General features: G+C 34.8%; 1 protein-coding gene across 2 annotated transcripts; it reads left to right on the top strand.

The window, feature by feature from the left end:
- The first annotated feature begins 4,831 nt into the window (after positions 1-4,831).
- Positions 4,832-18,770, top strand: LOC123677181 (prostatic acid phosphatase-like). 2 transcript variants are annotated; one of them, XM_045613750.1, is made up of 8 exons: positions 4,832-5,028; positions 10,930-11,052; positions 13,629-13,727; positions 13,784-14,020; positions 14,521-14,706; positions 15,474-15,597; positions 15,708-15,925; positions 18,471-18,770. In XM_045613750.1, exons 1-8 carry the CDS (start codon positions 4,999-5,001, stop codon positions 18,648-18,650), a joined length of 1,197 nt encoding a protein of 398 aa, XP_045469706.1. In that variant the 5' UTR covers positions 4,832-4,998; the 3' UTR covers positions 18,651-18,770. The 2 variants fall into 2 exon arrangements, with proteins under 2 accessions (XP_045469706.1, XP_045469705.1); XM_045613749.1 differs by lacking the exon at positions 4,832-5,028 and adding an exon at positions 10,526-10,708.
- The last annotated feature ends 8,130 nt before the right edge of the window (positions 18,771-26,900 follow it).

Raw genomic sequence — 26,900 nt, 5'->3', positions numbered from 1 at the left:
TAACTGAACGATTGATTAGGTGGCAAGCAGTTTTACTCGCTTCAGCCCAAAATTGCTTACCTAGGTTTTGGTCGAAGAGTAAACATCTTGCTCTTTCTACAATCGTCCTATTGAACCTCTCGGCCATACCATTCTGCTCTGGAGTATAACTGTTTGTCCTTTGATGAACAATACCATTGTTTTTGAGATAATTTTGGAAATCTCTACCAATGTACTCCCCTCCATTGTCTGTTCTCAGAATTTTTATTCGTTTATTCCTCTGTTTTTCTACTAGGCATCTGAACTGGTGAAACTTCTCCGAAACTTCATCCTTCGATTTTAAAAAATAGATGAAACACATTCTTGAGTAATCATCTATGAATGTGAGAAAATACCTTGAGCCTCCTATAGATAATTTTTCATGAGGTCCACAGACATCACTATGAATAATCTCCAATACGTCACTGGCTCTACTTCCTTTTGCTGGGAACGGTAATCTATTTTGTTTTGCCTCGCAACATACCTCACAATTAGATTTCTGTATTTTTTCTCCAAGTTCGAACGGTGGCATACCTTCAACTACTTCTGGCATTTTTATTAAGAAATCCGAGTTGATGTGCCCTAGTCTCTTGTGCCATAGATCTGGTGTAACCATTGGAGCGGCCAACAATGCTGTTGAATTCTTGTTATTCAATCTCAGCTTGTATAAATTGTTCTTCAAATCAGCTACTCCAACAAGAACGTTATTTTTATTAAAAATTTCACATCCTGTGTCATGGAAATTTACTCTGGCTCCGTTTCTAATTAATTGGCTAACAGAGACCAGATTCGTGGTTAGTCCTGGAATGAAGTGTACGTTTTGTAAAAGTACATTAACACTTTTTCCTCTCACCATAGTTTCCATTCTGACATCACCTGCACTTTTGACTGCAAGTTTGGCCTCATTCGCACATAATATTTCTCTTAATTCTGGCTTCCGTTTGTCAATGAGATCGTTATCACTTGCTGTAAGGTGAAAACTGGCACCGCTATCAATATACCAGTCAGTGTTGCTAAAAGAACCATCAGCAAACACGGCACTAAAAGCGTAAGTTACCTTTTTGTTTAGGCACTGCGACACATAATGTCCTTTTTCCTTACATTTGAAGCATGTGATATTACTACGATCCTTTTTGTTTACGTTATTCTCAAATCTTTGGTTATTCTCATTGACGTACGACCTACTGTTCGAATCGCTGCTTCTTCCGCCATCTCTGGACCATCTCTGGAACTGTTTCCCTTTTCGTGCGTTACTTTTAGCAGAAAACGCTTCTCCATGACCCTGGCTACCGCCATCTGCGTGCATATCGAGCAATTTCGATTTAATGGCATCTGTTGTTATTTTAATACCAGAGTGTTCAACAGCCATAATCATCGGTGAATATTTCGGGGGTAAGCCTGCCAAGAGTAATGATCCGACCCATTCATCATCAATGTTGAAGCCCGTTCTTTTCAACTTTTGCGATGTTTCGACGACTTGAGTTATGTAACTCTCCATAGAATCATGGTTCTCCAATCTGGCTGATATTAAAGTCCTTAAAAGCCCGATCTTTCTGGTAAAACCGCTATCGTCGTACAGATTTTTAAGTTTCGTCCATACTTCTTTAGGAGTTTTTGCATCTCTCACGTGGGTGTAAAGCGATGGTTCCATTGTCAATATTAATTTTGCCTTTGCTTTGGCTAATAGAACGGAGTCCAATTCACTGCCATCAACGCACTTATCCAGCCCTTCGAGTACTAGCACGTTTTCAATGGCGAATACCCATTCCTGGTAATTTTCGCGTCCGTTTAGCTTTGGCACACTGGCGAAATAATTAACTGTTGCCATCTTGAATTATTGTTCGTCTGTTTCACAACACTATTTCACAATATATATATAAATGTACTTACGTAGTGGAACGTTCCCGACCGATAAACTATTATAAAAAGTCTAGATTGCACGCGATGAGAACGCACGTGGGCACATAACCTGTTATAAATTAAACGCACTGTTTAATAATTAAAAGTCTTTAATAAAATATAGGAAATAACTGTGTAGTAAACACACTGACAAATATACAATAATACTCTTCAACAACGGCCAACAAGAGAAAAGGGGCGAGCATAGCTTGCACATGGCCTATCTAACAATTACACAGAATAAAATATACAACTGCGCATGCCGCGCATAGAAATACTACAAGACAACTTATATTACTTATGTACTGGGTAAATATTTCAACAAGTTAGTCCGATTTTGTCGATGTGTACCTTTATTTAGTCGATTTCATTATCCAACGCATCAACCGTAGGTATTTCCCAGTGTCGGAAAAATTATTGAAATATAAAAAATTATAGAGTTTAACTTTAATAACTTAATTTAAATCCTGAGGCAGATAAAAAAATTCAGATTGAGATAAACACTCACTTTGCACATTCAACACGATATTATAATATAAAATATAATGAAATGTGGTATGAAATAAAAAAATTTGAAATTTCTGCACGCCTGTAAAGAAGATACAAAGACTTTGCCAAAAAAGTACCACATGACCCACTTTCCCTATTCAAAAAATTCAGAGGTTTGATGGGGATGGCACAGGGTGCAACAAAAATCCTGCAAAAACGCATAAAAATTTGGTAAAAGTGAAACAAAATCTGTTTCAGGATTTTGTTGCAAAGTATTTTTCTTCTGAGAAAATGAATTTGTTCCATAATTTTTTAACCTACAATATTATATAACCGTGATAGAAAAATACACCTTATAACATTATTTCAAGGGGTATTTATTATTTATCCCTCCCGGACTGCGGGAGGGATTCAATCTAACATTTGTTAGATTGAACTATCCTGGAAACCTATCTTATTTTTTCATCAAATTTGCCCCAATTACTTTGTTTCGTTGAAATTGGTAAGCATTTCATGATCCAAATAAATTGGGTAGTAATTATTTAATTTTCAGAGGCCGTATAAATAGGGGGTAGTGTGTGTAATTAACCCCCCCACCCAAGACTTCCAAAATATAAAATTACAAAATTCTCGCAAAGACCAAGAACGAAAATTTTTACATAAAATAAACCAATAATCATTTTACTTTCCTTTGAAATTCACACGGCAGTAAAAAAATCTGATGAGTTTATAATCGCTTTCAAGATGGGTACCTACTTTTATTGCACTACGAGCACGTCTATGTCCGAGGTTTATTATTTTCCTTTATATTCGCTTTCTCGGACCCTTATTTGCAATATGTGATTTTTGAATTTGTCATCGGTATACACTAACTCGTTTTTTTCGGTTTTTGTATCGTTCTCGTCACAAAATTTCAATACTGTAGTTAGCAAAGAACTGAACTCAGTAATTCGCATAGAAAAATTGTCTGGGATGTGCTGTACAATTTATTGTCTTTCATTCAAATTGCAATTTATTTTGTGAAGACATCAGTTTAGAATTGACTATATCTACAAGTTGTACCTAAATTGGAGGTACAAATGAAAATAAAAGATTTCTCGGATCATTTTAAGAAAAAAGTCCTATAACATGGGTCCGGAATCGATTTGTCTTCGAGGTACAAATGTTGAAGTTCATTAAGTTTCTTCTCATAGCACCTTCCCTGCACAAGTTATTTAATTTGAATTTTGCATAGATATTCCAATTTACAGTTTTCATCTATGATTTTAAATGCAAATCTACAGGCTGATATTTTTCGTGGAAAGGTGCCTGCTTCTTTCCTCCGAAATTATTATTTTATGAACCGCTGATAGTTTAGAAACATGTGAAGAGAAACTCCAGTCCAGTTGGTTTGTTTCAGTTTTGTTGTATCTGCTATCGATTTTCGAGAGCTCTCTAGTAATCCTCAGGAAAATCCAAATTATTATAAAGATCCAGCTAGTAAGCTGTAATGAATGAATTAATATAAGTTTTGGTACTTATGTAACTACTCTGTAATGAAGATTAATAAAGATTTGATAAACTGATATAAGCATCACTAAAAAGTACGCAATAGAAACATCCAGTATCTCGAGAACAAAGCGTTTACGGGCTCACATTAACGGGACATTTTATTCTTAAAATTAACCAAGGAATCTCTCATTTTATCCGTAACTCTAATCAAGGAACAACTAGTAAAAGAAAGAAAAACCGAATTGATAATAAAAAAAAATTTTTTCAGTAATTTGGTTCAAACTTCGTTATCAAACTTCTTTTTCTGACATTACAAATATAAGTGAACGTTGTCGTCAAATTTTTTTTCGATTATCCCCCCCAAGAAAAAACTACGCCCCTGTACGTAAACGATTCACCAAATCATAAAAAAAAATTCAGGAGGAAAAACAACATGTAGCACTGCCAATCCCAGAAATCCCAGATTTTTATATGGAAAAAAATGTGCCGATTTTCCAAAATATGAATTTTTCAACCCGTTTCGTTTTCAATGTTACACCGCATATGAAGAAATCACCAAAATTCCTAGTTACATATAAGTATTTGGATATCGAACTTTATGACTATCAAATTGAATTATGAGGACGTTCAACTATTTCCTACAAACTCCTAACCTACAGTTCTTCAATCACTCCAAGAATTTGTTCATTAATTCAATTGAATATGAATACAATTGAAGATCAGCTGTTATTCAACACATGAAAGGAATAATCTTCAATCATCATCCAGTCAGCTTACTTTCGAAAAATAATATAAGTATGTATATTTTTATCTCGCACATTCTACCCATCGCAATGTGAATGAAATCGAGAGTATTATTTTTAAATGTGAAGATTATAGAAACCTTGACATCCACAGCACGAATTTAAAGCAGCTGTATGTTCGACGATGAATTTTGTTTGTTGGATTTTGGACACTTCTTATCACATGTTTATTGACGAGTGAGTGATGTAAATTGAAGATTATAGCACTGAATGTGCGAATATTCTGTCTTTTTTGGAAAGTTCGTATCATCAAGTTTGAGTATTTTTAAATATTCATATGATGAAATAAGCGTAAAGGATGACCATGGATGTTGGTCGCATATGTAAGGTAAGTTGTAAACACAAAGCTATCCATAACTATTGTTGAATATTTAAGAAACACAAGCGCTTGTTGCAGGAAACAGCTTGATATCATTTCGTCCAATTGATAATCTTTTGAGCATTTTGAGCTGTAAATGATTGGGTTCGCCTCACTGATGAAGAATTCGAGGGCAAAACCAATTCTATTCATTTGGCTGTCGTGTATCTGGTGTCCCAACTTCGTTGTCTAATGAGGGGACTAAATTTCGTTGAGCTAAAAAAAATGAATGGCACATTTTCGGACTCGATTTGTGAGAGAATTAATTTGGTGAAAAACGCAACCTCATAAATTCAAGCTATAAAAGAAAATTGAAAAATGGCGTGAAATGAATGCTGCATTAAACGGTGCAGGTATTCAATAGGCTCCTCCTACTGGAGAATTAAAATTTTAATGACGCATTAAATTTCAAGTAACGTTTCTGCAATTGGGTGTTAGTCTAACGGAATTTGCTAAACGCTAGAGGCATGAAATTTTCAGTTTAAGTTCAAGGCCCAAATATCTTGATTATGTTCGATAACGGACAATATCTGTTCGATTGTTTCGATGTTTTACTCTGAAGAAATCTCCTGGATAAGTATTAAATACTAAGAAATTGATTGCAAAATAGAGAAACGACAATTCATATAGGTAAAATAAAATTTCATAAGGATTGTGTTATTGTCATTTTTTCGCGAAATTTGAATATCTCAGATTATATCCATCAGATTCAACTGAAATTTTGAGTACATATAAATAAAGTTTATGCAACAATAATGAGAATTTTGTCAATGGAAGAGACTCGATTTTTTTTGGTACGGTATTTCAGGATTTCGAGTAAAATGTGTTCTAGGTGTATCATCAATGAAATCATGTCTATTATGATTCAGAAAATATAGAAAATCTTGAATGTAAATTGCTGGAATTGTCAAAATACTCTTATCCCTGAACCACTCTTTGCTTCTCCAGTGGTTTGATTTTTTTAAGATTAATATTTAATCAAGCGGGTTTCATTGTACTGTGACTAAATGATCTATTGTGCTCCCCATCAGGGCCATAAGGTGATCCACTGCTCGCCTTCCACTGCCAGGGTTCTAATGAACTTCAGTAGATTCAAGGGGGGTTCTTCCTTACTTCTTCAAGTTTTTTGGCCTAAGCAGATTTTACGTTGGCTAGTGATGGCGAGGCATTCCGTCTCCAGGTGATTCGGAGTTTCTTCCTCCTTTCCACAGAATATGCACTCGTCATTTTCTGCTAGACCCATTATAGGTGTTTCCTAAGGCGTCAATGCCTTGTGAGGAAATTAGTGAGGAAGTGTTGTTTATTCTTGGTGAAATCCAGATACTTCTTGCATCTTGCAATGTCAAAGTTTCAAAGAAACTTTTTGGAATGATCCAAACCAGGAATATTCCTCCAGAGTGTTCTCTCTTGAAACTAAACTGCTCCACGCATAAGTTAGGGATATTGACTTAAATTACAAAAAAAATATAGTTTAAATGAGATTTTTGTGATGAAAATTCATATTAATATGATTTTAAGTTGCAGGAAATGAAATTAATTTTAGCCTGTAGGTCTGTAGCGTATACAGGGTGGTTAAGAAAAATCGAGTAAAATAACGAAATTTTATTTTCAAACAATTCAAGCATTTTAAGACTATCAATGCAATGTATGGCCTCCACGGGCATCAATAACAGCTTGACATCTTCTTTGTATACTACACACGAGGTTGTTGAACATTTCTTGAGGAATTTGGTTCCATAAACGGGGCAGAAGCTCTCTCAGATCATTTAAGGATTCTGGGGTAGGTTGATGATTATCTAATCTTCTTTGGAGCATATCCCATGCATGTTCTATGCAATTCAAATCTGGTGAGTGTGGAGGTATTGGTAAATGTGGAATACCAAGCTCCTCCCGCGCATTCTCAATTATGGCTGCACGGTGCGGTCTAGCGTTATCGTCTAGAAATTGAAAAGTTTCACCAATAGCAACGGGAAAATTTGGCACAACATTGTCAATGACATGCTCCCTATAGTGTAAGGCGGTCATATTCCCAGGACAAATGTGTAGATCTGTGTGCCTGTTGAAACATATCCCGGCCCATACCATAACACTACCCCCTCGGAATGGATGGACTTCTTGGACGATTACGGGGTATGCGTGGGATTGTGCATACCCTTATTCTTCGAGAATCTGAAAATCGTCCATATCTGGATTCATCAGTGAAAAGGACACTACGCCAATGATCGTTCCAATTGATATGTTGCTTTGCCCAATCCAGTCTTTGACGCTTATGGTCACCTGTTAATGAAACTCCTCTTAATGGACGTCTTGAACCTAGATTCACCTCTCTCAAACGTCGTCTGATGGTTTCGATGGAAACTTGGACCCCATCTGCATTTTGAACAGTATTCCGTAGCATTTTGCACGTAGATGTAGGGTTTCTTCTCGCCGAAACGGTGATGAAACGATCCTGAGCAGATGTTGTTTTTCTTCGGTCACCAAGCCTTGGTCTTTACAACAAGGAACCTGTCTCTCTGAACCTATTCCAAAGTCGAGATATCACACTTTGGATGACTTGGGGCCTTTCCGCTACAACAACCTGAGTTAGGCCACCCTGTAGCATTCCGATAGCCCTATTAGCCTCAGCTTTTGTTAATTTACGTCTTGGCATTTTCAGAAAACTCGTTTCAAATCGAAGCCGTTGATAAACTGACACCATTTCAAAATAAGAACATTCATGAAGCATATGCAAACAACCAAACTTCAGAAAAAAGGCGACCAGATTGACGAAATGTCTCATACTGATTTTTATTGGATCGATTCAAGTTGTTATTGAGTTTTAAATGATTTTACAGTGATTTTCTCGAAGATTACATACTTTTCAAAACGATTGAATACGATATCCCTAACTCTTGTGGATTAGTATATTTCTTGTAGGTACATTTGCCTATACCACAGAAAGGTTCCTTTTTTGGCTATTGTGTTGGCCTCATCATTCCCTTCAATTCTCGAGTGGCCGGGAACCCAGACTGAAGAACTTGTTATTCTTGGCTTCGGTACTCCAATATCACCTGAGAATCGATGATATATGAGCTGTGTGCTTTGATTGTAGACTATCAGAATGTATCTTTATATCACATTTCTGATAGTTTCTTGCTATGTTAATTTCCACACATATTTCTATTGCAAATATATCTGCCTGAAAGACACTTAGCCTAACAATAGTGAGCATTTCATGACAGTCCCGAATACTCTATCACCAGTTTCCGTCGTGATTTTAGAACCATCTGTGTACCATTTAATTTTTTGAGATCTGAGATTGCTCTCCCTTTCCCAATCTTCTTCCCTAGTTAGTATCGTAGTGAAGGTTTTCTCGATGCTAATTTTCTTTATAATCTTGTCAGGGATCATATAATTTTTATTGAAGACCCATAAAAAGTAATGGCTTTTCGAACTCTGGATTCATAAGGTATAGCTTTCATAGTGGGAAATTCAAGTAACTCGCTATCACCCACTTAGAGTAACAAACGCTCAAAAGTAATTAGCATACCTCATCGATATGCTTCGTCCAGTTAAACGTTTCATCCAGATAAACAACAAGCAACTTGATGGATGAGCAAAGTTTTCTTCTAGTGCCCTCAGAAATTATAAAGTCCGGCGCGATGAATCCGGAATAACTAGTTTCAAATGAAACTCAGCAGCATATTGCACACGACCATTTCAGCCTTGGAAACAGCTTGAGGCTATACATTATCTTTAATGATGATTTTCTTCGCATCTGCGTATCTGAATTTCCACATTGTCAAAATCATCTATGTTATCCAAATCCTTGAAGTAAGTTATGATGAGTATTGGGCCTAAAATACTTTTTTGAAGTATTCCTAGCGTGAAATTTTTTTTATATCCTACATTTTAGTTGCTTCATCTTTTCAAACATTTATGTTTTCGGTTTGAGCATATCCTGAAAGATATGAAAATTCGGGCCCATAGGCGCTTCCGCCATTCTATTTCGGACTCTTACAAAATGGCGATGAACCAATCTATTGAAAAATAACAAATGGGGTTTCATTTTTTGCTAAGTGTCAAAAACATTGTGGTAACCTTAACTTGGGAAAAAGAATCAAACCAAATTTCATATGAAAATCTGCTCCACTAATATTTACCCAGCTGGAAAAAATTAAGGGAACAAAAAACTTAAAAATTTTAAGGCGGTTTTCAAATGGCTGTATTTTCGTCAAAAAAGGGTCATATCCGAATTAAAAAAAAATCATTTGGAAGCTTGTAGTTTCTATTGTAGTGACTTCATGCTTGTCCGAGAGATGGCGTCGTGGTATATAAACCAACCGTGCCACGGCAAAATCATCAAGTTCTACTTTTAGAGATGGTTCAAAATTGGGCCTCTTGTCTCGTATAAGGCCCTTTTGCACCCAAAATTTGATGGGCTCATTCGATTTAACGAGAAAGATTTCTTAGGACCTCAGTATCAGAATAGGAATTTTTGCATCCTGATCTGAATGAACGCAGCCGGATTTTTGAATAAAAATCGCTGCATAAAGGCAAAAAAGGATAAAAAAATTTTGGTTTCAACCAAGTCGGATGTAAAATTTCCCGCTAAATCCGAATCTGCAAAAAAAAGATGGGTTTGTATTTGAAATTTCAAAGTTGGTCCTCAAATCTCCTATAAGGCCCTCTTGGGTCCAAAATATGATGAGCCCATTCGATTCTTCAGGCGAAATTACTAAAGACCCCAGTATCAGAATTCCGATTTTCCACCTGTGCGCGAAATAAATTCACTGTTTCCAGACAAAAGAACCACCCGGTACTATGTTTTTCCTTAAACAGCAAATCAAATCAAAAAACAGTTCATCATACAGTCTACTTGATGAGGGATATTCAAAAAATTGACTTTGTATTTATTTTTTTTTGTCTTGGAATATAATTCCACTTCTGAGAATGACAAAATTAATAGGTAACCAACCTAGAGAAAATTCAAAATAACTAAAACAGTACACTTTAGTTATTCAATTTCATCAATTTGTACAGTTTTAGTTATTTTCAATTTTCTTTTGGTTGGTTATTAATTTTGTCATTTTCAGAATCGGAATTATATTCCAAGACAAAAATAAACCAAAATTATCAAAGAGATATATTATTGTGAAGGATAGACACAAAGTTGTCAATTTTTTGATGTTTATTATTGAATACTCCAGTTGTATCTGGTAAATTTTTTCTGTTTGTTTATATTTTTATTTCATTATTAATTATTTCCAGCGATTGATTCAATTCAATAGTTTCAATTTCAAACAATGCAATTCACAAAAAATTTGCAAATATTTCAAAACATATTTCATTTTCAAAATCAAAATCCTTATAGAAATGACAGCAAGCTAACCCTTCACCGGCTCCTTTACCACGCCACTGTTTTCATACCAGAAAGGGGTACAACCTACTATTCACCATCATCAGCTGGAGAAAGACTGATCACAGTTTAAATATCTTTGTTGTAGTATGTAGTAGTTTTGAAACCAATGCAGCTCCGTAAATAATCGTGTTCAAAAAGTTCAAAAAATTCATGTTGAGGAATTTTCATTTGAATGTATATGAGTAAAAAATTAAAAAGAATATCTCATGAATGTGGTCGATTGTAGTAGAAAACGTTCGTTGCGTCATAGTAAGTGGCGGGAAGTACTAAAATACAGAACCGTACTCACTATTGAATAAGAACGAGAAAATCTTAGTCTGGCTGTTCGTTTTTGATAGCTCGTTAGATCTGAATTTATGATTGAATAGGATTTCAATTTTTGAGAAGTCAATCAGAAGATTCATATTTATCTCAGTTTCATTTAATGGCTTTTCGAGTAAAACAATATCATAATAAATATTGATTTTCAGGTTCACAAGATGAAGGTAATTTTGGCGAGTGTTGTTCTGGTGGCAGCTGTGTTGTGCGCTGTTTTAGCTGCTGTGAACCCTGATGGTACTCAAAACTCGAAACAACTGATGTTAGTTCACGTGGTAAGTGCAAAAAAAATACTTATTCATTTTTTTTGGGAGATGGTTCGCATTACGGATCGTTCTCTCATTTATCCACGGTGTCTGTAATTTTCGAATTTTGAGGTGGGAATGATTTTATTCGATAATGTCGAACTAAAAATAGAAAGACCTAAAAAATTGAAATTTTCTGTTAAGGATCGAACTCAAGTGCCTCAGTTAAGTTCGATAATGGGCAAAATCCGACTAGAGATTTCGTTAATAATATGTCCGTTTTTCTCTTCTCATTTGAATGGAGAATAACAGTTGAAGGCTCGTGCAATGTTTCATTTTGATCGCATCACTGTAAAACAATAATAATAATAATAATATAAAAAAATATCGAAAAAAATTCAATAACGCAATTACAGATTCGGGAGATAATCGAAGAACAGATGTCAAATACATCACAAGAAACACAGATAAATAAAAGAAATAATGAAAATAAATACTGCTAATAGACTTTCCTGAATAACTATCTATATAATTGCTAATTAGTCATCAACACAGTTGTCATGAAATCCCTCTCACCCCTTCATCACATTAATAGCATGTAAACTTGTATCATTTTCTCTGGTCGTTTTTGCATTTTTGGTTGATTTAACAATTTTGCTCGTTTTGGTACTTTTGGTCGTTTTCTGGTAGTCTCTGTTTTCGTATCTAAATCGTTCTTATTGTTTTTGAATATTTTGGTACTTGTATTAATAAATTTAGATTTCTTTTCGTCCACAGGAATGCCGGTAAGCACCTAATACTTTTGAGGTTTTTTGGTTTCCAACAGTAACATGGGGAGTTAAAACTGGTCATAATTATTTTTAACTAAATAAGATACAGGTGCAGGTGCAGAAGATCAATCAATCCTTTGATGTTGAATCTGAGTGGTTTCAATTCATTTCGATCTGGCAAGTTCAATCTGGACCACTCCAGAATGAACTTGCCAACCCAAAAGCAAAACTAAAGACAGTTTCACAATAAAACTTGCAGCATTTCTAAAAGAAAACATGCTCTTTGAATATAGAATGAAGTTAAAAAAAATTCCATTACACAGACACATGAGTAATTACAAGGTACCTTGAGATATCGTGGGCAAAGTTCATTTTTTGTTTTTGCCGATTAATTTCGCAAACTGCATGTGACCTGACGCCGATTCTGATTGTCTACCACTGAGGTGCTCCGAGAGCATCTCGTAGCGCGATAGGCTATTTTGTTCAGTTTTTATCTACTTACTTGGTTGTAGATTCAAGTTTGGAAGAATAAGGTTGTGAAATAACGGTTTGAATAATTTCTTGAAATAATTACATGAATACGATTTCAGACAAGTTTCTGACTTCACGTCAATCCTTTTATCATTTTTTTCTTATTAAGTTTTCACTCAGTCTGACTGATCATCATCTAACTTTATAATTCAGAAAAATGTACATAGGCGTACAACTTTGCTTCCGCCGTTTTTTCCGAAATTCGAGGCTTTTTTGTGAAAAACTGGTTATACATTTATGATTCAAAGTATTGTCCATCGCTGGCCACTACTTTCTCTCATCTTCCAGGAAAAATGTACATAGGCGTACAGCTTTGCTTCCGCCGTTTTTTCCGAAATTCGAGGCTTTTTTGTGAAAAACTGGTTATACATTTATGATTCAAAGTATTGTCCATCGCTGGCCACTACTTTCTCTCATCTTCCAGGATGCGTACGAATCTCGCGTTGAAAAAACTGATCATCTTTTGAAGCGATACAAGAATCGATCCAATTTTTAACTTATCCATAAGATCGGAAGTGCTGGTCAGCCAAGCTGTGTGACATTGATCAAAACAAGTTATAGTCCGAGGGAGCAACGTCTGGGGAATACGGGGGGTGGGGTAGGACTTCCAATTTCAACGTTTGTACTTTGGAACCGAGAATATTCGGTTTGGACGTCGATGTGGAAGCAGGGCCGGGATATCCCTATAATTTTCTGCTTTTAGGATTATCGTTATTAACCCATTTTTCGTCTGCAGTCACAATGCATAGCATAAATCCCTGCCGTCTTTGCCTTGCAAGCAGCTGTTCACAAGCAAACAAACGCCGTTCAACATCTTTCGGCTTCAACTCGTACAGCACCCACTTTCCTTGTTTCTGAATCATTCCATTCGATAACCTTCTCTCTTCCACCGCCATGCTGGTCTTCGGCGTCAAAAACTGTTGAAACCACTCTCGGCGCGATCTTTCAATAAAAGCGACATTACCATAGGTATTTAAGAGCATTCGATGATCCTCAGCCTCAAATTTCTTCATATTAAGAAATTTAAAACCGTCCGCAAATGACGAGAATTTGACTCGTAAGCTGACATGTTCAATCGAGAATAACTTATGATGCAGACACAAATCGACTAATATTTCGATGGCGTTATGTTTACAAATACCTAAGCTTATTGTATGACATTTACGATCTATTTATATCGACTAGCTCTTACCACTTCAGCCATCCATTGCAAAACGGCGAAAGCAAAGTTGTACACCTAATATCATTCTCCTGATTTTTAAAAATATAGGCTTATAATGAAAACTAACCAGAATCTATTCTCAGGTTATGAGGCATGGTGCCAGAACTCCAGCTTCAACATATCCAAATGATCCATATGCAAATTCCAGTTTTCATCCTTTTGGTTGGGGTCAATTGACAAACGTAAGGTAACTACATTTTCAAGACTACCTTAGTCTTAAAATTTTTTTGTCTTTCAGCAAGGCAAGCATGAACTTTACGAAATAGGAAGATTTTTGAGGAGGCGTTATAACGCGTTTTTAGGAGAAAGATATACCCCTAGCCTATTTTACACACAATCTACTGATGTTGATAGGACCAAAGCAAGCATGCAGATGGTCAATGCTGGTCTTTGGCCCCCCAAAGGAGATCAAGTTTGGGGTCCCATCCCTTGGCAACCAATACCCGTACATTCAGAGCCGCTGGAGGAGGACATGGTAATGATTTTCATTTCATTTAACAAGCTGAATGTATTCTACTGAAAGAAAAGTTACTTTTTTATGATTTTGAATTGCATTGAATTCTTTTTCAATTCCTGCAATAGTGGCTGATCCAGGACGGAAGAGGAATAATTATACCTCCAATCCTCGTCGAAATATTCATGCTCCATGTTTATCAAGACGATTTGATCACTATAACGTTTTCTTATTTTTTTTTAATGATTGATATGCGGAATTATCTTCATCACTTTTCACATTTCTGTAATGTTATGTTGACTCATTTTTTTGTTTGTTTTTTGATGGCTTAAAATGTTTAATGCCGGTGGATCATTTTACCTTGAAAATGTCCAGTATTCAATAAAGTCATAGACGTATCACCTATCGATATAGTTAAAAAGTAAAGTCACTAAGATTCATGATTAAGTTTCACCAAATGAATCAGTTTTTTATAGGGGTAAATTATTTTCAAGGCGTTACACGTTGCATTCACTTTTCAGCTACTCCTAGTGAGAAAACCATGCGCTCAATACTCCTTGGAGATGAACAGAGTAAAGGATCTACCAGAAATTAAGAAAAAACTGCAAAATTTCCGTCCATTGTTCGAGGAGATTTCAAGACATACAGGAGCCCAAATGAAAGATTTCGCTGACGCTGAAGATGTCTATAGTACCCTTCTTGCTGAAGTAAGTTAAAATAGGACAAATAGAATTCAAATGACCGTAACAATTTAAAATGCTGCATCAATCGAAAATTTTTGATTTTTTAAGAGGTTTATAACAGCGGTCTTTCATTTTGTACAAATCACCGTTATTTTCGAATTTCGAGCCGAGAGTGGCATTGGGTTCGATGAATATTTTGTCAAAATTAATTATGACCATATGTCCGACCGCCGTATACATAATTACTCTTTAAATTCTCTAATGAAATATGCTAAAAACATAAAATTTTGAGGGTAGGTTCTGGATCAGAATATATCGGCTGATTTTATAAATGGGCTAAATATCTTTTGTGTTTTGAGAGTTCTATTATATGAAATTCTGTGAGAATTTTTTTGAGTGTAAACAAAATTCCAATCAATTTTTATGGTTTCAGTATTTGCCAAAGTTTTCATAGTTGAAGAACTATCGCAACCGCGATAATCCTGCCAGAACACTTTATCTTAATCGTCCGAAAATAACATTTTATAACTGAGTAGGTCAAATGAATAATAATTCTCCTTCTATAAGCAAAAACTAGTGGGAAATCAGTACTTCAGAGAAATCGAATTATTTCCGGCTTTAACAAATATAATACTGGAGAAGGTTCTCACTCCAAACCGTAGTTTGGAGGCCATTCGCTTCTTCTCTCACATCAGCTACGCTGCACTAAACTAATCCGGAGTTAAGAGCAAATTTCCATCAGATTCCTCATTTGGTGCTATTTAATTTTGAAAGAATTTTCTCTATTTCAGAAAAATTTAAATCTTTCCTTACCAGATTGGACAAAAGATTATTTTCCAGAAAAACTAGAGCAACCTACGGTCTTTTTCTACGTTTTCAATTCATATACGGATAAAATGAAGAGATTGAAAGGTGGTATGTAAATTTCTATAATGTTTTTATTTATTTATGGTACAAGGAATCTGAACAGGAGTTACCCATAAATAGTATTTTTATTCTAGTTGATTGAAATTGGTAATTTTTAGGCGTTCTTCTGGATAAACTCATCAAAGATTGGAAGAATAAATCTGCAGATACTTTGTTACCAAGAGAAAGAAAGGCTTTCCTTTATGGAGGTCACGACTCCACCATTACAAACCTCCTGAGCGCCCTTAATGTTTGGGACCCTCAAATACCAGGATATGGGATCACCGTATTGTTTGAAATGTCTAGAGATATGGAGAGTGGACAAATTGGAGTAGAAGTAAGTAGAACAAATTTAGCGGTTTAAATTATCGGTACATCTTGTACAAATACAATATACAGGGTGTTTCCAAATTTGACGTGAACCTTAGACGACAGATAAGTATGACTCATTTGCTGTCGCTCGAGCCAAATTTAGTGATAACCATAAATCAACAGTATTTGAGTTCTTGTGATTTTCAAAAGATTTCTCAACTTACTTCATATTTCGTCAATTTTCTCTACGTTGACCAAATTTTATTATAATTTTGGATTATTTCTTGGTCAGTAATAAGTCCGGATCTAACATAGATGGAGCAGCGAGAAAATTGAGAGTGAATTTCAGGCGGAAAGTAGCAACTAAGGAAATGAGAAAGAGGAAACGTGCTTGAATAAGGAATGGTGGAGGTCATTTCAAACATAATTAATGAATATATTTTCTTCTAAAATTTCGAGTATATTGCAATAAAAAATTATTTAATTCATTACTTTCCTTTTTTTTTTGCTTCTTTCCCATTTCAAATCAATATCTGCTGAAATAAAACTAGTGCTTGCATTCTAACGAAACCTTTTTTAGGAGATGAAGAAAGAATAAGAAACGTTTTGAAATGATTTTGTTAAACATAAATCGTGGAATTCGAAAGTTGCGGGTAAATTTATCTTATAGGAATTTACTATTCTTTTCTTCATATACCAACGTTCAAATTATACTAATCCTCATTCAACATCTAATATAGCATAGTTCTGATTTTTTCATACAGATCATATCCTTTTCTGATGAAAATATTCAAATCAAACTTCAACGTCAAACGGTTAACGTAAAAGGTGAGAAATTTTTTGAAAGACAAAAACTCAAATATTTCGAAAACTGTTGATTATCAATGAATAAGGCTCAATCGACAGCAAATAAATGATACTAACGCCTCCTGCAAGGTTTACGTCTAATTTGGAAATACCCTGTATTTCAAGATTTTCTGTGATGATTTTGTCTTCAAAGATATTGTGTGGAAAACTCCACACTTTTTCATAAACAGGGAAGGAAAAATGAATTGAGAGTAATTATTTTTATGGATTTCAAATTTGAATTGAATAGATGAATTGGGGAACGTGGAATAATAAACAATAAGCAATAATTTACTCAATTCTAATGAATAAATAATGAACTATATGAGTTGAATTCAGGTTTCAGAATCTGAAAGCAAATTGACAGCACATATTAATTTTGCAGACACATGTCAATCATCAAAGAATTGCTTTTCCTGCTTAGGCAGCAAAATCATTATTCTCACTCAATGGGAATAAAACATTCAACATTTTCTGATATTTATTGCCACCTTCCTTATTTATGGAGGAGTAAGTACTTATAAGTCGCAATCACTGTCTATAGTATAAATATATCCGATATTTTTCCGAAATACTGTCAGAAATTTCATAAATTGCCAAATTATAATTGTTATGGACATATAGATTTCCCTACCAACCAACCATTCCAACAATTGCGATTTCTATCAAATTTTGTTTCAATTGATCACTACAGAACAAATAGAAAGATTGTGGGATTTGCAATAATTTGCAAATACAATATCCTATATATGTTGAATTTCGACTCCATGAAACGCTCGACCATTTCGTCTTCTTTTTCTCTAAGATGAGTAAAACAATCGGATGATGCGGATGAACCAATTGATTTGAATGAGCCCAAGTTCATGTGTGAAATTCGTTGAAATTGAAAAAAAAATCAATATATTCTTTTGGGAATCCTGATTTCTCGGAAAAATTAGCAAATATTGATCTCCAATATTTGCCGCCCTACTAGAGCGAGCCCTCCGGTTTCAGGTTCTTCTGCTGAGTTTCAACTTTATGAAACATTTTTTATTAAGATGATTCAAAAAATCGGTTGATGTGATTGAGTATTTTTATTTCGATTCACTTCTGGTTCAACATGAAATTGGGCATGAAATTTTGAATAATTGTAATGCTATACCTATATCTGACATAATTCCATATCAATCGAATTGATAGTTTTGAAATCATCATGAATCTCTTTCTGAAAGCTGAAGTCTTTAGTTTGGTTTCATTCACTGCGAAATGTTACCATAGCAAAGCAACTGCATAAGTTTGACATATTCGGATATTTCCGGAAAAAATTTCAAATTAATTCCTCCCTGATTAGCTAGGTGTACCTATGTTGAGCTGAATTTTGAATAATGAATAAACATATAAAATTAAAATAGAATTGATAGTGAATAGTTTCCGAAATAGTCAATAGTCAGAAAATAAATTATATTTTCACTGTTGAATATTCACGAACTGATTACTTCTAAATTTTGTCCTTCGTCATTTTGAAACTGAATTTTCATATGTGTGATTATTTTTGGATAATTATTACAATATTAGAATTTTGTACATTGAAAAACATAGTTGACTAGTAGTCTTTCCAGGGTTTTGTCAATATGGTTATTGTATAAAATCCAAATGTTATTCAAGTTTTTTTAGGACCTGTATCTAACAGTGTTCCGAAACTCAACTCTTAATAATTGTTGTAATTATTTTGTATTTTTTTACAGATTTACCTCCGAAACTCAACGAATACCGATCCAATCCTGCTCACCCTACCAGGCTGTCAAAGTTTCTGCCCGTTGAACAAGCTGGTAGACCTAACAAAACCGGTAATTCCCCTGAACTGGAAGGAGGAGTGCAAATCAGATGATCCGACATACATACCACCCCCATCGGGTGGTCCATGAAGCAAATGAACCAAAATACTCATCAGAAGGAAGTTGAAGAAAAATATAATCTATAAATAAGTTAGTTGTTATTTTAAGTAATTAAGTACAACTTTTTTATTTTTCAATTAAATATTTTTTAAAATCTACAAAATAATCATTGCTACAGTGATATGAGATATGATATGATTGTAATAGGAGAACGGAAATCTGAAATCTCAATCATCTACTGTTCAAGATAAAACTTGGATTTTTTAAGTTTCCTCCAAAAACTTTTTTGAAAACATTTTGAAAACGGCTAGGACCAAAATTTTGAATGAATTTTTGAGCGTTCCTTCTCCGAACGTGTCTGTATCATTTCGTTAGAATATCTATATTTTTGAATTTGGCCCGGGAATTATCTCAAATGATAAAGTTGCTTCCCTCATTTATCTTCTATATTCTGCTTGAGTTTTTAATGATTCTATGAACGCTATTAAAACCAAACTTAAAAATATTCCAATTACAAATAAAAATAGATCAAAATTCAAAATGGGTTGTAGTTTCTATTCACAGATTGTCGATCTGAAATGTCCGCTTTTTATGAACCCACATTGAGTAATAAAGTTGATATTTGCCAGTTAATATAGGCTATTTGGAATTTGGATTACTTTCCTAGATCTTGTTATCAACGTTCTGTTGTGTTTTCTTTCCTCTTTAAAAAGTTCTTGTGGATTGTTTGATGATAGAGACTAAAATAAGTACTCTCTATACATTAGCGCATAAAGACTTTGAACATCGTGTACTATGTAATTCTTCCGTTTACTAGAGTGTTCAATGTTATATCAGGTGTGTGAATAAGTCTTTCCCGTTTTTTGTAAGAGATGGCGCCACCAATACTGTGCGAGTATTTAATGGTTACATATGTCATAATCAAAGCTTATTCATCTGTCAACAATTCCACACTAACACATTAGTTGAAATTTTTTCGCATCATAAATTTTTGAAATCGTGAAAATGTCGAAATTTGAGCCGAGTCGACGTCATTTGCGGGAAGTTTCACTTTATTGGTTCAATTTGAAGAAATCTGCTGCCGAGGCGCATCGGTTGCTTCAGGAAGCTTATGGAGAAGGTTGTGTCGATGATTCAAGTGTTCGCGGATGGTTTCGACGCTTCAAAAGTGGCGATTTCGACGTGGAAGACAAGGAGCGTTCCGGGCGGCCGCAAATCTTTGAAGATCAAGAATTGGCGACTTTGCTTGATGAAGATTCGTGTCAAACGCAAGAAGAACTTGCTGAAGCATTAGGAGTTGACCGAACAACCATTTCCAAGCGTTTGAAAGCCATGGGAATGATCCAAAAGCAAGGAAATTGGGTGCCGTACGAACTGAAGCTGAGAGACGTCGAACGGCGTTTTTTCACTTGCGAACAGCTGCTTCAGCGACATAAAAGAAAGGGTTTTCTGCATCGTATCGTGACTGGCGATGAAAAGTGGATACGGTACGATAATCAGAAGCGAAGAAAATCATGGGGACTACCCGGCCATGCATCATCATCGACGGCCAAGCCAAATATTCATGGCGCCAAGCTCATGCTCTGTATATGGTGGGACCAGCTAGGTGTGGTTTACTATGAGCTTCTGAAACCGAATGAAAGGATCACAGGCGAGCTCTATCGACGACAATTGATGCGTTTGAGCCGCGCACTGCGAGAAAAACGGCCACAATACTCCGACAGGCACGACAAAGTTATTTTGCAACATGACAATGCTCGCCCACATGTTGCACAGCCGGTGAAAACATACTTAGAAACGCTCAAATGGGAAGTCCTACCCCACCCGCCATATAGTCCAGACATTGCTCCGTCTGATTACCATCTCTTCAGATCGATGACGCATGGCCTGGCTGACCAGCACTTCCATTCCTACGAGGAAGCTAAAAAATGGGTGGATGACTGGATAGAGGCCAAACCGGTCGAATTTTTTCGCAACGGGATTCGTATGTTGCCAGAAAGATGGGGAAAAGTTGTAGCTAGCGATGGCCAATACTTTCAATAATTCATTTGTAACCATTTTTGCACAATAAAGGCTCAAAATTTGAAAAAAAACGGGAAAGACTTATTCACACACCTTATATATTCGATGTTTATTTTTAATTTACTGAAGATGGTTCCAATTTTGAACCGAAATATTCGCCAACAAATAGGTAGTTTTTGTTCATTAATCGTCTCAACTGCCAAGTACTCATAATTCTAATTTTTTATTTTTTAAAATGCAGTTATTCTTTCCAATGCAGGAATGCAACTCAGTATTCGTCGTATCAGAGACCAATTTGAAAATGGTACTAAGTACGAGTCAGTATCCATATATTGACTCGTACTTATACTCGTACGACTTTTTCATTGGCAAAGAAAATTTTTCAACAATACGAGGAATAGTAGTGAGTCGATTAACTGAATAATGCCGTTCATAAATTTTTCATAAACTTCTTTCAGTATTTACAAATGAGCACTGATTTTGATGAAACAATTTCTAAACGTTGCTGAAGCTTGTATGTTTCCATGATAAAATGGAATAACCTATTGAACACAATCGACCTGATATACCATTAGGTATAGGTAACCATTTTCAATTTTAGAAAACCCTTTATATACAGAGGGTCCTGCAACATTGGAGCTGTGTTTCATATTTCTAGATGGAAAAGAGTGATCTATCTAATGATTCAAAGAATTAAGTATCTTATTCCTTGAGCATTAAGCAATAATAGTAATTTACGTAAAGTCCGGAAAATAGGACGAGCGTAAGCGAGTCTTGGAAGTCTGTGAGTCCAAAAAAAACATTTTCGGGCGTGTTGCGTACAATATTTTTTCGGCAACCGTGTAGAATAAAACTATCGCTGCTACTTTCCATATTTAATTACGATTGCGATCAAAAAACATTCAAATTGTTGACAACTAATTTCATATGAACTGTCAGCCGTTGTCTCGGTTGCTATGGTAATGATCAACTGCATTTATTAAAAATATACCTACCAAGATTTTCATATTCACAATGACACAAACGACGTGATTCTTTTCCGGCTTAGTCCGGGAAGTACGTACTTTTCGGACTAGGCCGGGAAATGCTACTTTCTCAGAGAAAAAGCGTCCGGGAAGTGAGCACTTCCCGGACGGTTGCCGAAAATAGTAATTTACGTAACAAGTCCGGAAATTAGGGTTTTTTTGGACGAATAGACAAAATTGTGAGTCCAAAAAAACCATTTTCGGGCGTGTTGCGTACAATATTTTTTCGGCAACCATGTAAAATAACACTATCGCTGCTGCTTTCCATATTTTATTGCGATTGCGATCAAAAAATATGCAAATTTTTGACAACTAATTTCATATGAACTGTCAGCCGTTATCTCGGTTGCTACGGATTCTATGATTCTTTTCCGGCCTAGTCCGGGAAGTACGTACTTTCCGGACTAGGCCGGGAAATGCTACTTTCTCAGATAAAAAGCGTCCGGGAAGTGAGCACTTCCCGGACGGTTGCCGAAAAAAGTATATTTCACTGTGTCTTTTCAATGGAACACTTTCTTTTCTCACTATTTTTGGTTTTTATACGAAAAGATTCTTCATACAATCTTCTTTCAGCATGACATGTTTTTTTTCAAGTCAGTTAAAATATTTGATCATACAAAGTTATGGTGAGTCCCATTGGAATTTATTTCTGGTTGAATATTATACACGAATAACTCTCTCGAACAGTGTATCTGAAATGGACCAACGGTATACAGCTTGGCAAATTTAATAATTGAGAATTTGGGAAAAATTTCTCATTTAAAATCGAGTAACCTCTATATTGTCGAGTCATAAGATTCAGAAACGAATACTCCCAACAAAGTAGGTATAAAATATAGCGAAATCCACTAGTTATCCTCGAAACATCATTTTTTCGGAAAATTATTATTCCAAAAGAACTATGCAACTTCAAAAACGCCTCCTTTCAGAAACAAAGCTGAAACCAAATACAAAAGGCCAAAGACTAGGTGATTGAATGATATTTTTCATTCCTGGTTCCTGAAAGAAGAGCAGTAGAATAACTAGGATATATCTTGAGCTTCGTATGCCATTCACTGAGAGTGCAACTCAGCTATGATCATGGAATAAGAAGTTTAGATAAATGTGGCACCTCACTCTTTAAGATTAAAGAAATAACTGGAGATTTTTGAAGAGACCAACTTTTTTTTGGATTTCAAGTGGATCGCTCACATTAAAATTCCCCTGTCGTTTCCATAAAAATATAACCATTTCATCATTTATCGCATCCCACGGAAAAAAATTTTTCGCTGTTGTTTTCATGGCCTTTTCAATAAATAGCGCCAATTACTTGAGAAGAGGAGCTAAAGTCGCCAGAATTATACTAAGCAAAATCTAATCAGTGGACGGACACGTCAGTATTTTCAGACATCTTATCATAGATTATTATTAATGTTCTTTTGTTGTTTCGTATCATTCGGACTTCCCTTTATTTGTGGTCGTTATCTTCTTATCGAATAGAATATCATCGGACAATTTTGCGACATAAATTTGTGGTCGAAAAATGCACTTTCTTTCAAAAACTTACACCAATCACCCAAGAGACTTTATTTCAACTTCCAATTCATGTTCAACGATCTAAAAATCATAAAGAAAGATAAGAAAAGCTGAACTTTCGGACACTCGAATATTCGTCTATTGAGGACCATAGTAATTTTGCTTAAAGCTTGAAATTGTTAGTGCTTACTTCAGTTGACTAGAAAGCGAGATTTTTATAACCTCATTAACAATTTTTATGTGAACCTAATATAATACACAATGCCAGTTTTCCCTTATGAGATGATTCATATGATCTATGATCATCTAGTCCCTTTCGGCCAATCCTAAACAAAAGGTATTTATATCCATATTCAAATTTCTTTCGCTCCACATCTCTGAAAAATGTCTAAAACAATATGCAGCGTCTTTTATGGTACTATCATAGGGTATCTTGTGCTTTCAAGAATATGGGTTGAATTGTTTAACAACATATTATTGCAAGATATTTTGTTCAGAAATATGTAGTCATGTTTCATGTATAATCGTAACTTGAGTTTCCGTCCATTAATTTTGAAGCTTAAAAATACAGGAAAAAATATTTTTTACTTATCGCACTACACAAGAAGTAGGAAGTACCTATCTTCTTCACTTATTCCAATCCTTGCTAAAAGAGCAGATTATGAATATCGGTCTGACTTAATACTAGCCATGTAGCTCTTTAAAGTACCGGGTTTTTCACTATAATTTGACCCCCCTTCAACTTTGTTAATAAAATAGGTACAAAAAAATGTTTTCTACAAAAGTTTCACGAAATCGACTATTGTTTTTCAAAATGATTTCACAACACGAAATATATATAGGGTGGGCAACATATTGATAGCAACTTCATTTTTTCAAATGGAACACCTTGTATATTTTTCTATATTTGACTTGCTCTTTTTTCCCTGATTTCGAATATATAACATATATTGGGCCTATCTCTCTTATTCTGAGTACCACAAAGTTTCAAATTTTAAGAACCACCTAGCATGCTCAGTAATCAGTTTTCAAGTGGAAGGCTGCGACAACTCAAAATGCCCTTTTTTGAGTTATCTCGTTGGCAAAGATATGACATACGAATGAAACTATTGCACTATGCACTACACAGAAGCGGAAAAATTTGAAATATTTTCACTTTATATGAAGAACAATGAAAATAAGAAAGCTACATGGGGAGAATATATGGAGTTGCATCCAAATCATCCAATTCCAATTTATAGTGAAAAACGTAAGTCATATCGTTGCCAACGAGATAAATCAAAAAAAAAGGGGAATTTAAGTTACCACAGCCTACCACTTGAAAACTGATTACTTTGCTTGCCAGGTGGTTCTTAAAATTTGAAACTCTGTAGTACTCAAAATAAGAGAGATAGACCAAACATATATATTCGAAGTCAGGGGAAAAAGAGCTAGTCAAATATAGAAAAATATACAGGGTGTTCGATTTGAAAAAATGAAGTTGCTATCAATATGTTGCCCACTCTTTATATGTTTCGTTTTGTGAAACCATTTTAGAAAACACTAGTCGATTTCGTGAAACTTTTGTAGGAAACATTTTTTTGTACCTCTTCAAGTAACTAAGTTAAAGGGGGGGTCAAATTAATGTGAAAAACCCGGTACGTTTTAAGTTTTAATACAGACTGAATTTCAAAGGTAAACGACACATCATTCACTTGCCTTGTATAAGTTTGTTCAATGATGTTGAAGTACTTTAAATTTTTGGAATAGGCTTTCCCAAAGCCACTTCTACAACAAAACTTTTGAAATAGTGAAGTTCATTGGAATTAATGATTTATGGACAGTATATTTTTTAATGAAAGGTAGGTATACAGCACTGAATCATCCTCAGAGGTACCTCATCTACTTCAATATCGCATCACTATCCATCTTATGCAAAATCAAATAAATTTGCTGAAATGTAGTAAAGTAAAGAGAGAGATAATCAGAGGATCGTTATTATGATATCTAATATTATCATCGCAATCATGAATCATGATTAATATATCTGCATATTGTTCTTTAGAGAGCCAACACGAAATCATCTACAAAAATATGCACATCACTGTCCAATTCTTCACCTATATCATCGATATAAAAACCGAACAATACAAACAATATAAATACCGAACCTACCGATACCCCGATCTCGTTAACAAGAAGCATCGAATCCAGCCCACCGGGCAACCTTTCTTCCCTCATTTTAAGAGGGATTACCACCACGTGGCTTTCCGCGTACCTGTCAAACATTAGGTACGAAGTTACTTTCACTTTATCTTCTTTCTCTTCACGAAACATATAAGTAGAGAGCAGCACTGTATGACGGTCGATTATTCTTTTAAAAAAAGTTATACACATCAATTCTTTCGCGATAAACGAAAAATTACCAAAATTTTTTTCATTCGCAAATTAAAAATACCTACAGTCATTCTACAATTTAGGTTATTGTTCAAAAAATATTGTGAAAACCCCATAACTGGTTGTGAGAGGACTAGTTGGTATTACCTCTTTTCAGGATATAAAAATATTTTGAAAATATTTTTTGGGGTGTGTAGTCAGTAAGTGGTAGTCAGAAGCACAATTAAAAATTATAATCACATATAGAGATGATAGTTGTGAAACGATATTGAAGGCATCAACCTCTGTAATCTGTATATAATTTCATAAATGGAATGGCAAGTTCAAACTATGAGTTTTTTCTACTAAGCCGTCATTTGTACCACTTTCAAATATCAAAACGATAATGAAATATAAAAAAAAAATATTAGTATATAGAAAGAACGCATCAAATACCTACGTCTCGTTCTATTCTTCAGATAAATGATTTGGGACAGATATGCCCTAAAGATCCGTCTTAGGATCGTACTTCTTTAAATTGTACATACACTTAAAATTTCCCATGACTTTTGAAAAAAATTACCTTCTTTTCGCAGATGGCTCCAAACATTCTGAACTATATGAAGGCCCGCTTTTTCTCTTCTCAAAAAAAAAATACATATAATATACCGGGTGACCCACCACAAACGCATATCTCAATTTAAGGGAGTAATAAAGAAACGTATTTTGAAAATCTTTTTTTGTCATGTGTATAGAATAGTCCACACACGATTTAAAATTATTCTCATATATACAGGCTTTTCGAAAACAAAGATATACTTATACCAAAGTTACATTTTTTTCGATATGATAATAATGATGAGTTCTTCACTTTGTACGTTAGACGCAACATTTACGAGAAAATTGCGAAAAATTGAAAATATTAAGAAAATTGGTAATTGATGAAGAAATCTGTTACGCCGCCGATACAAAAAATTTGTTTTCGAGTAGACACATTGGCTACTTCTATACAGAAAAAAATTTACTCTGGGTAATACAGGGTGATCATAATTAATATACAAACTAGAAATAATGGTCAAAAACAATCTTAATAATGGTTCTTTATTTGATTCTTCACAACATACAAATTTAACAATAAGTATATGTCGAGCATATACCATGTAGGTGTAGATCATGTTAAGATAAAACCAATAAATTTATAAAATAATAATTTACATTTTAATTGAAGTTCACTGAAATCCTTATCATCTAAAATAAAATTTCTTGATATGACTTCGTTTCCGAGATATTAATTAGACTTCGAAGACTTTTTTTTCAACTTTGATACATAATATGAAAATACAAAAATAATTAAATCAAATGC

This window comes from Harmonia axyridis, chromosome 3, assembly GCF_914767665.1.
Source record: "Harmonia axyridis chromosome 3, icHarAxyr1.1, whole genome shotgun sequence".
NCBI classification, from domain to species: Eukaryota; Metazoa; Arthropoda; class Insecta; order Coleoptera; family Coccinellidae; genus Harmonia; species Harmonia axyridis.
The sequence above is the reverse complement of the archived record's forward strand: the minus strand, read 5'-3'. Positions and strand labels throughout refer to the sequence as shown.